A 17776-nucleotide genomic window follows, 5' to 3' on the forward strand; every position below is an offset into this window, starting at 1 on the left:
ACATTTATATGCTTTTTTTGTTTTTATTCCGTGTTTTTTTTATTTGATATGGTTGATTTGTTTGTGTTGAAGGTTAATGTATTTTGTACTATATTTGACATAAAAGAAATTGAATGAAAAATTAAATAACAAAAAAAAGAATTGGCCTTTTAATAAATAGAATGATGAACTATGAAATTACATACATTTTCTTGGGGTTTTTTGGTCTGACAATGAGTGTTTAGATAATCCATTAAAATCTGGTAACTCTGGCAACAGGTTCATTCTATGTCAGCTTCTGGTGTTCCAGACCTTTTCATCAGCTGAGTGACCAATGATCATCTCCAGCTGGTCCAAAATGCTGCTACCAGTCTGTTAACCAGGAGGAAGTGTAACTGAGAGAAGAGAAAATGCAGATCTAAGAGGAGACGGAGAGACTCAGGGAGGAGCTAAAGGAGCTGTGACTGAACTATAGAAGAGAGAGGAACTTCTATATTCAACAGAGTTCAATACACAAACCATCAACATTACCTTTATTCAACATGCTGTCACTGCAGCACTGTGTGGTTTCTCTACTGGTTCTATCCATTCTAACAGGTATGTTACATTCGACCTTTTTTAAAACTGTTTGACATCATGTTTCATGAACTTTATTAATATCTATGGAATGTTGTAACATAATACAAAATAGACTTATTTTTTCCTTCAGGTGTCAGCTGTAAAGAACTCACTCCACTGAAGACAGAAGAGTCCAGTTTAGAAGGCAGCACTGTTACTCTGTCCTACACATACTCAAAAGAAGCAGCTGTAACTGATTATTTCTTCTGGTATCGACAATATCCAGGAAACCCACCAGAGTTCCTCATCTATCACTTGGGGATAAAGAATGAAACAAAGTCTGGACTGTCTGTTAGCGTGAGGAAGGATAAAACCCATCTGGATCTGCAGATCTCCTCTGCTGCAATGACAGACTCTGCTGTGTACTACTGTGCTGTGAAGCCCACAGTGACAGGAAACACCAAAACTCTGTACAAAAACACAAGCTGACACACTGACAAGCTGCTGGAAGCCTTTTCTCCACACTGTTGTACTGAAGGTTTTACCTCCACTAGAGGGCCACATTATCAAGTAGGCGGTGCACTACTTCTGCACTGTGTTCAACCATTCAGTCAATAATAAGTGCTGCTGTGAAGAGAACAATTCTCAGACTGAATGTTGAACATCAGCTAGTTTCTCCTGTTGATTTAAACCTTGTTGTAGAGATGGAACATTGGCTGTGGATTATTCTTGCTGCTCTTTTCTTTGGTAAGATACAAACAGCAACACGTTACAATTTCTTAGCACTTTTAACAATTATCGTAGTTGCAAGTCCTTTTAATGTCTTTCACAGAAAAAGAAAAGAGGTCTTTTCTGATCACATCTGGTGATGTTTATACAACTTTTATATGGTTTAATCTGTGATCAGACAGAAGTCAGCAAATATCCAGATTATTCTACATGTCTGTTGCTGAGTCTCTGCCTAGGTAACTCTTTCAACCTACCAGGTTCAATCATCTTTACTGATTCATCTCTTCCTCTGCATGTTCTCTTCTTCCCCAGAGTGTAAAGGACAAGACAAGGTGATCCAGCCAACAAGAGATGTCATCGCTACTGAAGGAGAGACGGTTACACTTGACTGTACTTTTGATAGCACTGCCACAAGTTCCTATTTGTTCTGGTACAAACAAGAAGGAAATGATTTCCCAAAGTTTGTACTGCAACGCTTTTCAAAACAAAAAGTTAATCCTGAAGAAGGACAGAAGGAGAGAATCGATGCTGTAGTCAACAAGACATCGGTTCCTCTGAAGATCCAGAAGCTTCAGCTGTCTGACTCTGCTGTGTACTACTGTGCTCTGAGGCCCACAGTGACAGGAAACACCAAAACTCTGTACAAAAACCTTTGGAGCAAAGACAACACAATACTCCACAACATCCACTAGAGGGAGTCACACACTGTTGTCTTCTTTGAAACAACACAAACTGAATGAACACTAAAGTTTCACTAAATGGGGATATTATTTCAGAAAACAACAACTGATAATAATTGAGTTCAACAACAAATCATCTGACATCAAATAGAGCTCAAAGTCAACTCTGTAGTTTGAATATTTTTCTGAAGCGCTGACAAACATTCATAACTGCCAACATCTAAAACAGTTTTAAAGATGTGAACATATTTGAACTTTATATTTTATATCAGAAAAATATTGAAATCTTATAATATTTTTTCATTATATTAACCCTTTTTCCAGCAAAGAACTATATTTGGTAACTTCAGGTAATATTCCGAGAAAAAAGTTGCAAATTTACTAGATCAAAGTGGCAAATCTACAAGAAAAAAAGTTGCAGATTTAAGAGATTTAAAGTGGCAAATCTGTGTGAAAAAAGTTGCAGATTTACGAGAAGAAAGTGGGAAAATAGCAACTTTTTTCACCCAGATTTACCAGGGCACTCATTGAAATACTTGCAAATTCCAAATTTCAACCCTAGAGAATATTGGAGGATATTACATGCTGCCAGAATGTGTAAAAAAAACATACGAAAATAATATTTTGAGAAAAAAGTTTAAAGTGGCAAATCTACGAGAAAAAAATGAGTAGATTTATGAGATTTAAAGTGGTGAATCTGGGAGAAAAAAGTTGCTTTTTTCTCGTAAATCTGCAGCTTTTTCGTACAGATTTGCCACTTTAAATCTCTGAAATCTGCAACTTTTTCTCTTGTAGATTTGCCACTTTAATCTAGTGAATTTACAAGTTTTTTCTCGAAATATTACCTGAAGTTACCAGATATAGTTCTTTGCCTGATAAAGGGTTAACTATTTTCAAACTCATCTGTTCTATACATAAACGGGTTGGCAGCACTCTGGTTGACTCTGTTCTTCTCTTTATAAAATAAGTTTCTCTGTTGTTCTGTCTGGCTATGATTTCTTGTGGTGTACCACAGGGTTATATCACAGGTCCTCTCATTTTATGTTTACTTTTTGCTTTTGGATCAAATTATTTCTGAAAACAACTTTAATGTTTATTGTGTTTGCACAATGTGATTATATATTCCATTAACCATTGTGCAAGTTGGCTGAGTTTCCCAGTTTTCATTCCAATGCAATGAATATTTCTTTATTATATTTTATCACTTAACCTAAGGTAGACTTACATTTAAAGTGTGGACAAAAATGAATAACAGTGCATTACACTTTGATTTGATCAATTACCCAGAAGCACACATTTTCTGGATGAACAAATAATTTCGGTGACCTGAACACCGACAGTTTAAAATCACCAAAAGGTGATTATCTGGCCCCGCCCACTGACATTTACCTCAACCAATGATATAATTTCTGTCTCCAGAGCAGAAATGTTTGAGGAAGTAAAAGCACAGTCAGCTAGATGTTGAGGAGAAGGACTGTGCAGCTCAGAGTTTAGTATTTTCATTCTACTCAGCTTGCACAACCCCAAAGACATGTTGCTTTACCTCTTTTTACTTTTCTCTCTCTTTATAGGTGAGTGTTAGAACAGAGATCAAAGTCTCATTAACCAGCTGTATGAACCAGATATTTCATATTTACATGTTTATCGGTGTAAGGTAACAATGTATATGACATGATGTTGTTGTATTTTTATCTCTTATATTTCTTGCAGAATAATTGACATGAATAATCCTCATATTGCAGCTCTGGGTTCCATGGACAGCATAAATCCAGAACGTACTGAAGAACATGTTGCAGAGGGCAGAAACATCAACCTGACCTGTAATTATGATGGTCTTATCAACAATATCCAGTGGTACCGACAATACCAGAGATCCAGACCAGAGTTCCTGCTCTACATCACAGAGGGAGGATCGATTCATCCAACTGTTTCTGATTTTTCAGCTCACATTAACAAAGCAGATAAACGTGTTGATCTGGAGATCATCTCAGCTAAAGAGACAGACTCTGCTGTGTACTACTGTGCTCTGAAGCCCAGTGACAGGAAACACCAAAACTCTGTACAAAAACCTTTGGAGCAAAGACAACACAATACTCCACAACATCCACTAGAGGGAGTCACATACTGTTTAAATTATATAGTATGTGATGGTAAAGTTCAGACTCTTAATCATGAGTCAAGGTTTTGCTGAAGAACTTCAGAAACTAATCTGAGATGAGTCTCCTCCTACTGACTGCAGAGCTGTCTTCATGGCAGAGAACTGTTTGATTCCAGATGTGAACATCAGACCAAACACAACTCACAAAGTTATTCAGACTGAACATTCAACAACAGCATTTCACCTCTGTGAACATGGAAAAACTTGTTGTGATTTTGTTCTTTTCAACTCTCATAGGTATGTATGTTTTTGACATGATGTTGTTTTTACTGAAGTTCAAAATTCACCATTTCAAAGAAATAAATCCAGATTTCATCACTTTACCACTTAGTACTATTTTCTAAAATGTTTATCATTTGTTTCCATGAAGAAGTCATGTTGATGTTTTTTTAAATGATGAATATGTCACTTTAGAACAGAACTGTAAATATAACATGTTGTTTTCCTCACTAGGTAACACCTTGGAAGATGATATTACTGCCAACAGTGCTGAAGTGTTTTCATCAGAGGGTCGTAGTGTCACTCTGTCCTGTAAATATTCAGTTAAAGCCAATAATCTTCAGTGGTATCAACAGGATCCTGGATCAGCTCCTCAGTTCCTTCTCCTGATCACTGATACAAAATCACCTTCAGTGGTGGAAGCAAAACCTCCACACCCTCGACTGACTGTTAAACTGAATGAGGAGAGAAATCAAGTCGATCTGCAGATCTCCTCTGCTGCAGTGACAGACTCTGCTGTGTACTACTGTGCTCTGCAGTCCACAGTGACAGGAAACACCAAAACTCTGTACAAAAACCTTTGGAGCAAAGACAACACAATACTCCACAACATCCACTAGAGGGAGTCACTGTTAAACTTAAATAGTATGTGGTGATACAGTGTATTAAAAAGTCACACCTGAATAGGGATGGGTACCTTTCACATTCGAACCGATACGGTACCGATACCCGGTACCTGGGAATCGGTACCGGTACTCAACGGTACCAATTTTCGGTACTTTTGCGCTTGTTTATGTGGTAATAAATGTTAATTTGTTTAATAATAAAATCTTTTTTTTTCAATTCAACATATTTATTTCTCAAAATATAAACTTTAAAAAATATATCAAACCAATATAAAATCCAGGATGAGCAGTGCTTTATTGTTTTATTGTAACATGAAGGTTGCAGTGTTATCAAAGAATGCAGAGGAGCTCTCAGGTGGCAAGTGCACGGAGAAAAAAAAAAAAAGTTGCAAGTGCACGTGTGATTTGTTGTGATGACGTCGTAGCTGTGCGGCGCAGCACCGGTCAGACAGAGTTATGACCATAGCATGGTTGGAATAAACAAAGTTGAGTCGGGCTGCTCTGTGCACATATCGAGGATGACGCAGGAGTCCGAGGGATTTAATTTCAGCGAGGCAGTTTGGAGTAAAGTGGCAGGTAATATTCCTGAGTTGAAGAGTGGAGTATTAGCGGAGGACCAGAGATGCAGCAGCTAGCTGCTAGCTGCTAATGACTGGTCTACAGCAGAATGGAGAGAGCAAACGGAGTAAGGAAGGTCCATTCTCGAGGCAGACGAAGGCCAAGCCCGGGTAGAGACATTGGAGAGATAGTAGCTGGCAGCTAGCAGGCCTAGAGCCGGGCTGTTCGTCTCTGCACCGGGTTGGAAGAGGGCAGCAGCTAGTGGCAAGTGGCCGCGGTGAGCAGACAGGACCAGACGAGGAGGTAAATAAAAAAAATAAAAAATAGTGCGATCGTCAGCACGCTTGTTAATCAAAGACGTTAAATGAAAACAGGTTGAAATCAATGATCAGTTTAAAGTTAACGCTGTTTAGGTACCGAAACATGGTACCGTTTGATTTTACATGAATCGGTACTCGGTAGTACCAACGGAATTCGGTCGGTACCTATAAAAGTATCGAATTCTGTACCCATCCCTACACCTGAAATAACGATAAATCACAGACCGAGTGACTGAAGTTTCTCTGTTGTCCTGTGAGGTTGTGATTTCTTTTGGTGTGTAACCCCTATTCTATGTATTAAAGCTGACTTATTTTTCCAACAACCTATCTTACTGTCTGCTTTTCAATAGAAGGGGCCTGAGTTCATTTGATTCTCAGTTATTTATATTCCTATTTTATAACTGCGTTCTTAACCACAACACTTTCAAAACATTTAATTAAAATCAAAGGACATAAACCACTGTACTTAAAATCCAAGTTCCTGTATCAGGATTTTATTTACAAAATAAATTGTTGATAATGTAAAAATAAATAAATAAATTATTTTGGTCACAGCTTATAAATTTGAGTTCACAGATACAGATTTCCTTTTGAAAAAACCTTCAGTTCAATCAAATAACCTTTAAATCAAACATTCAATTTCCAAATTTAAGTTAGTTACCTTTCAATTCACAATACCTTTATACCTTTAAAATTTTCTTCAGCCAGAATTGTTAACACTTATATATATATATATATATATACCAATTAGTTTACCTGTAGTACCACAAAAGAATAAATGTATAAACAAAAAAAAGCCGGCAAAACACAAAATACCCAAAATAACCGTTGCAGGCCTGATACTTGCTGTTTTCCCGGGGTTCCTTACGCCTGGATTCCACTGGATGCGTAACGGCTGCAGATCCGTCGTCGGAGCCGTTACGCACCCATTATAATCAATGTGTGAGATTCCACCGACTGCAGATCCGCTGCGTAATGAGTCCGACAACGCAGGGCCATCCGACAGCCCTCGCAACACTTGCGCAGAGCTTCTATTTTTGTCGGACAACGGAGCACTACGCATAAATTCAGCACAGAGCAGATCGTTCGGGACAGGAAGTCTTGCACAGACACAAAATAAAACACCGGTATATTTTCAAAATAAAATACCTCGGGTTCGCTAACGAGGTCGGCCGGCTCGTTAACAAGCCGGCCGACCTCGTTAGCGCTCGTTAAGACGGAGTCGCTGGATTTGTCTCCAGTCATTAACGAGGAGATGTTGATTATCTTCCAGTTATATCAATTGATTAGGCGTGAATTCGCGAGATCTCGTGCGTCCTCGGGACTCTGCTGTCCGCAACAGCTCCGACACAGACGGATCCGGTGGGTGTTGACGGACTGCGTAGATACGCAGCCGTTGCGGACAGACCCCTGTCGGAGTCGTTACGCATCCAGTGGAATCCAGGCGTTAGAAACAGTTAGAACAATATGGCGTCCTCACGTCGGTAGAAATGAGTCAGCAATCCCAATCATAGACATACATACATAGACTCCGCATTGAGTGCTGAAGCGTACGTCGACGTCGCCGCCATCTTGGATGTGGCAAAGTGGAGAAGTGGAGACAGCGAGAAGATGCATCATTCATGTGCTGCATGGAAATGTACCAACAGATTTACAGTACAAACCCGATCGCATGGCCTTACCTTTCACAGGTAAGAATCAAAAAATACTTTTGATTGTATCTGGCTATTATAACGTCATTTTACGAACAGAATTTGCTGATTTTGGCTAATACTATGAAGTCCCGCGCATAATACTAATAAGATTTATTCATCCCCGAAGGGAAATTCGGTTGTCACAGCAGTCCGGTATTCAAGTACAATAAAACACAATAGAATAAATAAATAAAATACTGAGGTAGCATAAATAAAAAACAACAATAGAAAAAACACTGGATAGAACAAGGACACTTAAGAAGTTAAAAAAGCAGATCAGTTGGTAGGTTGGCAAGATGATGGTAATTATAATTATACTGACTAGGACTGCAAGCAGTACTGAACGGGCCCTCGCAGAGTGGAGCCGTCGGGGGAGGAGCCGTCGGGGAGGACACGTCAGGCGCGGCGCTGTGGGCCCAGTCCCTATGCATACCAAATCGCGTGTCTCCTACTACTCAGCTCAAAGTAGGTGTAAAACATGTTACTTGCTGTAGCCAGCAGGGGGCGCTATGACTGTGTGTCACTTTGGACCTGTGGGTGTGTCCCAGGCTGGACCCTAATCACATATGTGAAATTTGGGACTGATTGGACAATGTATGGTGAAGTTATACAGTCTCGTGTGTTATGGCGAGATGCCATATTTTGTCGTCATGCCACGCCCACATAGTGTGATGATATTATGGCAACAATGCTATAGTGACTAGACGGTATATAATTATAATAATAGTACAGCATATAATATAAAATATATGTAATAATAAATGGTAAAAATATAAAATAAATAAATAAATAAAATAGTATGATATATAATATATAGTATGATATATAATATATAAATATATAATAATAGTAATAGTAATAATAATAAATAAGGCCGGTATAATAATAATAGTAGTATATTACAGTATATAGTAATAATAATAATACTAATGTCAGCAACAGTACAAATAATAATAATAATAATAAATAAAAATAATAATAATAATAGTAACTTAATAGTAACTTGCACACACACACAGACTGCAATTGTATAGCTGTATAGATATGTATTCTCATCAATGCCCCCTGTGTAGATATACTATATGTTCATCAATGTGAATATAAAAACGATTAATCAAATCAGTTAAATGTAAACGTTAGTGCTCTTTATTCAGAAAACCCTCATGTCACATCTACATTTCAGGATCTGGTTATTATAGACACAGATTAAATGTTAAATTTCAATATGTAATGTTGCTCCGCTGTTCGATCTGCCCTCTGTCTGCTCTGCTCTCTGTCTCTCTCTGTGTGTGTGCGCGGCGCTGACTCACCCACTAGGCAGCCTCTTGGTAATTACGTCTCGCAAAGTTGTGTGCAAAGCGCCGGTCAATTTACGTGCACGTGTACTGGTCCTATGAAAAACATTGAACACCGGACATTCTCGTGAATTTATAAAACCTGGCCGGGCGCCCCGGACAGGACGTAAAAAGTGGATATGTCCGGGCAAAAGAGGACGCTTGGTCACCCTAAACATAAGGAGTAAACATTTATAATCATCACTTTAAAAGTTACATACTTTGTTTTTGGTGCCTATTTGTTTCCCAGATATATTAGTGTGTGTGTGTGTGTGTGTGTGTGTGTGTGTGTGTGTGTGTGAATGGGTGAATAAGAGGCATTAACTTAAAGCACTTTGTAGAAAGGCGCTTTATGAAGTTCAGTCCGTTTCCTTTCATTAGTTTACAGGCAGATCTGCCACATCCAATATGGCGGACGCGCTGACGTATTGCAGCAACGGACCAACCTGCTCAATGCGGAGTCTATGTATATATGTCTATGATCCCAATGGCAAGCAGGGGAACAAAACGGCGGTTGAAGAAAACCAGAGAACACAAAAGGCCTCAATGTGCGTGATGTCCTCTCTCTGGAAACACTGCGGCCAGCATGGGTCTCCCTCTCGTCAGCTGTCGTCTCCTTTTAGAAGATTAAAGTCCACTAAATGTCCATGCATCAATTTTTAAAATAACATTAGCTCTAGCAGTTTCATAAACAATAAGCTAACATGACGATAGCAATTTGCTAATATGAATAAACGGCACAGTCCCGAGCGAGAAGCTGGCGACACACAATTTAACACAACCTCACTGTAATTACCCATCACAGCTAATATTTACCTTTTTGAAGATGCATTAAATATACTTTTTTGTAACACAGGGTTCAATCATAGGTCCTCTCTTTTTCTTTTTACATTTTTATTAAAATCTAATAATTTTTAAACACTATTTTTTTGCTCTCAGTTTGTTATCATATATTCCTTTAATAAACAGTTTGTAGTTTCTCATATTATTGCTGCTATATCAATCAACTTTCCTTGTCCTGTACTTTGCCTAAGTTTTACAATTTCCATAGTAGGCAAAAGTCTGCACCCACTCCAGATTGCCAACAGGGCAAAACGTGGAGTTGAGTTGTCAATCTTCTGGACACATTAGCTAGGGATACAAACACACTTCTGCACCACCTCTTCAGACTACAAGTCAATACAACACTGGTTTCAGGGATAAAGGACTTCAAAAAGGACAGACCCCAACATGTCAGAGTTGAAGGTTTTAAATGGAGTAATATTGTTTTAAACGCTGCGGTCCCAAAGGGCTGCATTTTGTCTCCCATCCTCTTTTCCATCCACCAGCTGTCCTTTCCCCTGGAGGAGGATGGGGTCTAAAAAAGGCCTGGCATGTTTCTCCTGAGGAGGCTCAAAGGTTCTAATGTCAGAGGGGACATTTTAACAGCAGTATACCGTTCACTCATTGAATCAGTCCTGACATTTAATATAGCATCCTGGTACAACTGTCTCAGTGATGAAAGCAAGAAAACACTCACTAGAATGACTCAACATCCAAACCCGGCTGTCAGACCTTTACAGTGGAGCAGTAAACCAGAAGACAGACTCTATCACTACAGACCCATCACTGCCCCGTCACCATTCCTTTCAACTCCTCCAATCAGGCAGCTGCTTCAGAGTGCCTCTGGCCAAGAAAAGGACATTCAAAAACTCTTCATTCCCTCTGTAATACCATTTTAATAGAACGTCACCACTTTATTTAATGCAGCTTTGATTTTTTTTGTGGGTTTTCATGTGTTTTATGGATGTATGTTTTTAATTTTGCTTGGGAGTCTTAAACCCAAGACAATTTTCTCTCATTCTTTGACTGACAATAAAGTTTTCTGAATTGAGTGGGAAAGTATGAAGAACAGTTTAGTTGTTGCCTTTAGATCAACTGATCGAAAAACATCAATTTCCATTGTTTGTCTGACGGCAAGTATTCATATATTCTACCAATTCTAGTGATTAATGCAGGTGGTTTATTACATGTAAAATTCTGGTGTTCAAGACCTTTCTACTGTTGAGTGTCCAGTTAACACCTCCAGCTGGTACAAAATGCTGCTACCAGTCTGTGAACCAGGAGGAAGTGTAACTGAGAGAAGAGAAAATACAGATCTAAGAGGAGACGGAGAGATTCAGGGAGGAGCTAAACTGTGACTGAACTATAGAAGAGAGAGGAACTTCTATATTCAACAGAGTCCAATACACAAACCATCAACATTATCTTTATTCAACATGCTGTCACTGCAGCACTGTGTGTTTTCTCTACTGGTTCTATCCATTCTAACAGGTACGTTAAATTAAACAAAGGAATTATTAAATGCAAATGCTACTTTTGTTTAAATCTTTTTTCAGTTACAAAATGGTATAACAGATTCATCTCTTCCTTCAGGTGTCAGCTGTCAAGAACTCACTCCACTGAAGACAGAAGAGTCCAGTTTAGAAGGCAGCACTGTTACTCTGTCCTACAGATACTCCAAAGAAGCAGCTGTAAATGATTATTTCTTCTGGTATCGACAATATCCAGGAAACCCACCAGAGTTCCTCATCTATCACTTTGGGACAAAGAATGAAATCAAGTCTGGACTGTCTGTTAGCGTGAGGAAGGATAAAACCCATCTGGATCTGCAGATCTCCTCTGCTGCAGTGACAGACTCTGCTGTGTACTACTGTGCTGTGAGGCCCACAGTGACAGGAAACACCAAAACTATGTACAAAAACACAAGCTGACACACTGACAAGCTGCTGGAAGCCTTTTCTCCACACTGTTGTACTGAAGGTTTTACCTCCACTAGAGGGCCACATTATCAAGTAGGCGGTGCACTACTTCTGCACTGTGTTCAACCATTCAGTCAATAATAAGTGCTGCTGTGAAGAGAACAATTCTCAGACTGAATGTTGAACATCAGCAAGTTTCTCCTGTTGATTTAAACCTTGTTGTAGAGATGGAACATTGGCTGTGGATTATTCTTGCTGCTCTTTTCTTTGGTAAGATACAAACAGCAACATGTTACAATTTCTAAATATTTACTGATTGTTCTCCTTTAATCAATCGTCTTTATTGATTCATCTCTTCCTCTGCATGTTCTCTTCTTCCCCAGAGTGTAAAGGAGAAGACAAGGTGATCCAGCCAACAATAGATGTCATCGCTACTGAAGGAGAGACAGTTACACTTGACTGTACTTTTGAAACAACTGACCCAAGTCCCTTTTTGTTCTGGTACAAACAACAAGTAGACGATTATCCAAAGTTTGTACTGCAACGCTTCTCAACAAATCAAGTTAATCCTGTAGAAGGACAGAAGGAGAGAATCGATGCTGTAGTCAACAAGACATCAGTTCCTCTGAAGATCCAGAAGCTTCAGCTGTCTGACTCTGCTGTGTACTACTGTGCTTTGAGGCCCACAGTGACAGGAAACACCAAAACTCTGTACAAAAACCTTTGGAGCAAAGACAACACAATACTCCACAACATGCACTAGAGGGAGTCACACACTAGTTAACTGTTAAAATATTTTGAAATTATATCGTGTAGATTCTTTCTAGAGGAGGTAGAAAAAGAGAAAATGAAGCTCTAAATACTAAATACAGAATTAAAGCAAGTGTTTTTTCATACAACAACAGTTCTGAACATGACGAGAAGTTGTGGGATATCATACATGTAAAATTCCTCGTCATAATAGGGTGGAACAAAAATCCTATGACATTTAATAGAGCTTTAACTAAAAAAAAACACATTTTTCTATGAAAAATTGTATGTATTTCATGTCTTATATTGTGTCAATATATTATATTTAATATGATATAATAATTGTAATGTGAGGGTTCGATGTGTGGTGGTTGGATCACACTTTATAAGGAGAGACAGCAAGATGGAGACAGATAACTTTCTTAAACAGCCTTTTTACTCAGGCTGCATCCCATTACCCCTATTTCGCATCCATGCGTCCCTCACTTGCGCCGTTCACTTGCGTCTTAGTCCCGCCCACCGGGGATGCATGGAGAGACGCAAGTGAGGGAAGCGAGGAGAGGGGAAACGATTTAAGAGACATGAGACGTCCTTCCCTCCGAAGCAGCAGGTGAAGCGACGTCCGTTTCTAATGACGGCGGCAGCGGATCACAGCTGGATCAGCTGTCAGTCGCTTTAACAGCTGGAGACATGCACTGATAATAATAATAATAACAATAAGTGTTTTCTCTGTTTAACAAACACCTGCACATGAATAACAGCCTCCATTGTGTATTTATACTGTGAACTGTGTCCAGCTCAGGGGCACGGGAATGCCTTTATATGATTTATTAATTATTATTTGCTGCTGTATTAGGACAACTATTAGCGCCAAGTATGAAAAAAAATACGGACCCGGGGGAGGGGGATAATACTGGTCCATGCCTCACTGGGTCCGTCCGGTGCCACACACATACACACACAGACAGACAGACACACACACACACACACACACTTCAAAAAGATGAATAAAGATTCCATAAACCCGGCTCCATGGCACGCGTAAAGATGCATCACATGAGGATGACCGTGATGAATGAAGGCTGGGAACAATAAACCTGCTGCTGTGAAATAAGTTTAGACGAACGTTACACTGTAACTGTCAACAAGAAGCAGAGGAGGTCTGAAAGAGAGACAGCGCTCCGTGTGAACGCGAGGAGGAGGGGAGCGTCAGTCGGGAGCGTCAGTCGTATCATTCTGATAAAACACCTTAAACAGAGCGAGTGATGGAGAAGAAGAGACATCCCGCAGGTAGAAATCAATGAAATGTGGTGATGTAGTACCATCACCTCATGTTATGTGTTTTTAATCATGCCATGGTGGCTGGGTCCCTCTCCCCTGGGTCCATATATATTTATTTTTTCAAACATGGCCCTAATACGCCGTCGTAGTAGACGATCCTGGTGATAAATTAATTATTTAATATCCCAGAACATGATTGTGTCCGCTGAACACTGGCCAATATTTTATTAGGTTAGATGATTAAGGTAAAATGTAAATTATGTCACTCAGTAATGATCAGCCTCGCGTGGGACTGATGAAAATGACAAACAATGTAAAAGTGTTTCTTGCTGACGGTCGGACTCTCAGACTCTCTACTGTTTTTTTTACTTTAATAATATCCATAATAAATCTGTATGGTGGAAAAAACAGATCACAAAAAGGATAAAAAAAACTTCTAGAGCGATCTTTCTCTTAATTTATAACAAATGTAGAAATATGTTTATGGTGTTTTTGTTATTCAGAGTCACAATAAAACAGATTTACATTACATGGTAAATCATATAAATAAAATATAAAACTTGTGGTGACACACTTTAGTTTAATCTGTGATCTGTCTTCACTCTGGTATGAAACTACTGCAATGTTGATGTATAACATCAGTCCGATCAGCTGCTGCGTCTATTCAATAAGTCAGGGGGCGGGGCCACCGCTAAAAGACTTCTGCATAGGATTCTCTCGTGTATCCTCGCTTGTGCCTCCTCCGATATGCCTCCTCTATCCTCTATCCTCTATCCTCCGATCACAAATAAGAGCTTTGGGACGGTCTTAAAGATGGCGCCCGCGAAAGAACTTCCGGTTCAAGCGAGGATAGAGGATAGAGGAGGCGAAAATGAAGGGAAATGAGAAGAAGCCATGGAGAGACGCAAGTGAGGGAAGCGAGGAGAGAGGAAACGATTTAAGAGACATGAGACGTCCTTCCCTCCGAAGCGTCACGTGAAGCGACGTCCGTTTCTAATGACGGCGGCAGCAGATCACAGCTGGATCAGCTGTCAGTCGCTTTAACAGCTGGAGACATGCACTAATAATAATAATAATAATAATAATAAATGTTTTCTCTGTTTAACAAACACCTGCACATGAATAACAACCTCCATTGTGTATTTATACTGTGAACTGTGTCCAGCTCAGGGTCACGGGAATGCCTTCATATTATTTATTTATTATTATTTGCTTCTGTATATATTAGGACGACTATTAGGGCCAAGTATGAAAAAAAAATCGGACCCAGGGGAGGGGGATAATACTGGTCCATGCCTCACTGGGTCCGTCCGGTGCCACAAATGCAAGCACACACACACACACACACACACACACACACACTTCAAAGACGAATAAAGATTCCATAAACCAGCCACCATGGCACGCGTAAAGACGCACCACATGAGAATGCCCGTGAGGAATGAAGGCTGGGGACAATAAACCTGCTGCTGTGAAATAAGTTTAGACGAACGTTACACACTGTAACTGTCAAGCAAGGAGCAGAGGAGGTCTGAAAGAGAGCGCTCTGTGTGAACGCGAGGAGGAGGGGAGCGTCAGTCGGATCATTCTGATAAAACACCCAAAACAGAGCAAGTGATGGAGAAGAAGAGACATCCCGCAGGTAGAAAGGAATGAAATATATATCGTATATCGTATATCGTATATCGTAACATCACCTCATGTTATCTGTTTTTAATCATGCCATGGTGGCTGGGTCCCTCTCCCCTGGGTCCATATTTATTTATTTTTTCATACATGGCCCTAATACGCCGTTGTAGTAGACGATCCTGGTGATAAATTAATTATTTAATATCCCAGAACATGATTGTGTCCGCTGAACACTGGCCAATATTTTATTAGGTTAGATGATTAAGGTAAAATGTAAATTATGTCACTCAGGAATGATCAGCCTCACGTGGGACTGATGAAAATGAAAAACAATGTAAAAGTGTTTCTTGCTGACGGACAGACTCTCATACTCTACTGTTTTTTTTAGTTTAATTATATCCATAATAAATCTGTATGGTGGAAAAAAACAGATCACAAAAAGGAAAAAAAACTTCTAGAGCGATCTTTCTCTTAATTTATTATAAATATAGAAATATGTTTATGGTGTTTTTGTCGTTCAGAGCCACAATAAAACAGATTTTAAATACATGGCCAATCATATAAATAAAATATAAAACTTGTGGTGACACACTTTAGTTTAATCTGTGATCTGTCTTCACTCCGGTATGAAACTACTGCGATGTTGCGATGTATAACATCAGTCCGATCAGCTGCTGCGTCTATTCAATAAGTCGGGGGGCGGGGCCAACGATAAAAAAGACTTCCGCATAGGATTCTCTCGTGTATCCTCGCTTGTGCCTCCTCCGATATGCCTCCTCTATCCTCTATCCTCTATCCTCCGATCACAAATAAGAGCTTTGGGACAGTCTTAAAGATGGCGCCCGCGAAATAACTTCCGGTTCAAGCGAGGATAGAGGATAGAGGAGGCGAAAATTAAGAGCTTTGGGATGCACTGCCAGTCACCAAACTTCATAACCACTTCACTTCCTGGTTTCTCACGTCCCACCAGACTGAATTAACAAATCAGAAGCCAATCCTAAACTGTCTTAAAGACGCAGCTGCAAACATTCAACATGTAAATATGTAAATAATAAATGTGCAACATAAATACACAAACAGCCAACTGATGAAAATTATAACATTGTAAAAGCATCTTTTAGTAAATTAACTCAAATATAAATTATATTAACTTCTGAACCTTCTTAACCTTACATAATTATCCTCTCATTTTTTATTTACATGATGATCAATTGATCAATAATCACAACATCAATTTTCATTGTTTTGTTGACAATATGAGATGTAGGTCCTGATAAAAATCAATTTCAGTCAGGAACACTCTCGTCATAGATTTTAACCATTTATTGCAAGAAGGCTTGTACAGTTGTATTTGGCGGTGTGGGTTCTGCTCTAGAGAGCTATCAACAGTATCTGTGCAGCATGCAACAGATTCTGGCTGGATAAGGTGTCAAAAATGCGAGGGCTACACTGCGACATCCAAAAGTGAGACGAACAGAGAAATACATCTTGCCCAGCCAATTTACGCCGAAGAGGTGCCACTGAGATGGATGAAGTGGCATGACTTTAAAGCCGTCTGTGATGTCAGCTTTGACTAACCATGCACCTTTACCGGCTTGTTTGATCCTTTTAATGGCATGGTCTGAAAATTGAAATTGAAAATTGAAATTGAAAATTGAATTGAAATTGAATTGAAAATTCGGCCCAATTGAAAATTGGGCCGAAGGGATAAGACTGTTAATGGTTGATGCGCTGTCTTCATGAGGAGAGGACAGATCGATGATCAGGCGCTTTTTCCCAGAATATTTGCGAGTGGCCACGTCAATGGGACTGATACGGTATATTGGAAAAGGTGGCTTGTCAAAGGGGCCGATCATATACCCTCTCTCAACCTCTCTGGCTAGCAATTTCCCAACGACTTCAGGTTCTTTGAGTGTGGATAGAAGGTTCTTACATACATGTGAGATCTTTGGGAGCCAGCATAACCCAGACAGAAAACCTTGCATTAACCCAGTTATCAAATAGTTCACAAAACAGCAGTTTGAATGCTTCTTCAGAGCTTCGGACCGTTCTGGAATTTTCACAGGTGTGAAAACTTTATTCTTTTTTTTTTGCTGGTAGCCGAAGCACCCGACGTGGACACACTGATCTGGGATGGCTGTCTCCACAGAAACTGCAGGCATGAATAAATTTACATTTTAAATATCTGCAAACATTCTCATTGAACTGAATACATATGGGAGTCTGAGTGGCTGGGAACTTGGTTGTCACCTGGATGCTGTTCCCTGCTTCTGTTTTGTGTGGAAGTGGTGGGGGAGCATAAGTGGTCTTGGACCGAACAATTTTTGGACACAGGCAGATGGTGTACGAAAAGGATCCACAGACAGAGCAGGAGAGGGCACGATGTTAATAATAAGTGTTGCTGTTTAGAGAACAATTCTCAGACTGAATGTTGAACATCAGCTAGTGTTACCGGCCTCAAGTCTAGGGGTACATGGGCCAGTAGCTAGTTTGCTGCACAGTCCTGAGGGTCTGTGAAGC

General features: G+C 39.6%; 3 gene segments (V, D, J or C); all 3 read left to right on the forward strand.

Annotated features, from left to right (window-relative positions):
* Positions 1–521: 521 nt before the first annotated feature.
* LOC131980967 (T cell receptor alpha variable 3-like) lies at positions 522–987 on the forward strand (the record flags this gene model as incomplete). The annotated part of the segment is given in 2 exon segments: positions 522–576; positions 689–987. Coding segments are annotated over 2 exon segments (354 nt in total), but the record flags the coding sequence as incomplete, so codon positions are not given.
* A 10126-nt stretch (positions 988–11113) lies between these two features.
* On the forward strand, positions 11114–11569 carry LOC131979759 (T cell receptor alpha variable 3-like; the record flags this gene model as incomplete). The annotated part of the segment is given in 2 exon segments: positions 11114–11168; positions 11271–11569. Coding segments are annotated over 2 exon segments (354 nt in total), but the record flags the coding sequence as incomplete, so codon positions are not given.
* Positions 11570–11823: 254 nt separating this feature from the next.
* LOC131980885 (T-cell receptor alpha chain V region CTL-F3-like) lies at positions 11824–12275 on the forward strand (the record flags this gene model as incomplete). The annotated part of the segment is given in 2 exon segments: positions 11824–11866; positions 11980–12275. Coding segments are annotated over 2 exon segments (339 nt in total), but the record flags the coding sequence as incomplete, so codon positions are not given.
* Between the last annotated feature and the right edge of the window lie 5501 nt (positions 12276–17776).

The sequence above is a fragment of the Centropristis striata genome, chromosome 11 (assembly GCF_030273125.1).
Source record: "Centropristis striata isolate RG_2023a ecotype Rhode Island chromosome 11, C.striata_1.0, whole genome shotgun sequence".
Lineage (NCBI taxonomy): Eukaryota > Metazoa > Chordata > Actinopteri > Perciformes > Serranidae > Centropristis > Centropristis striata.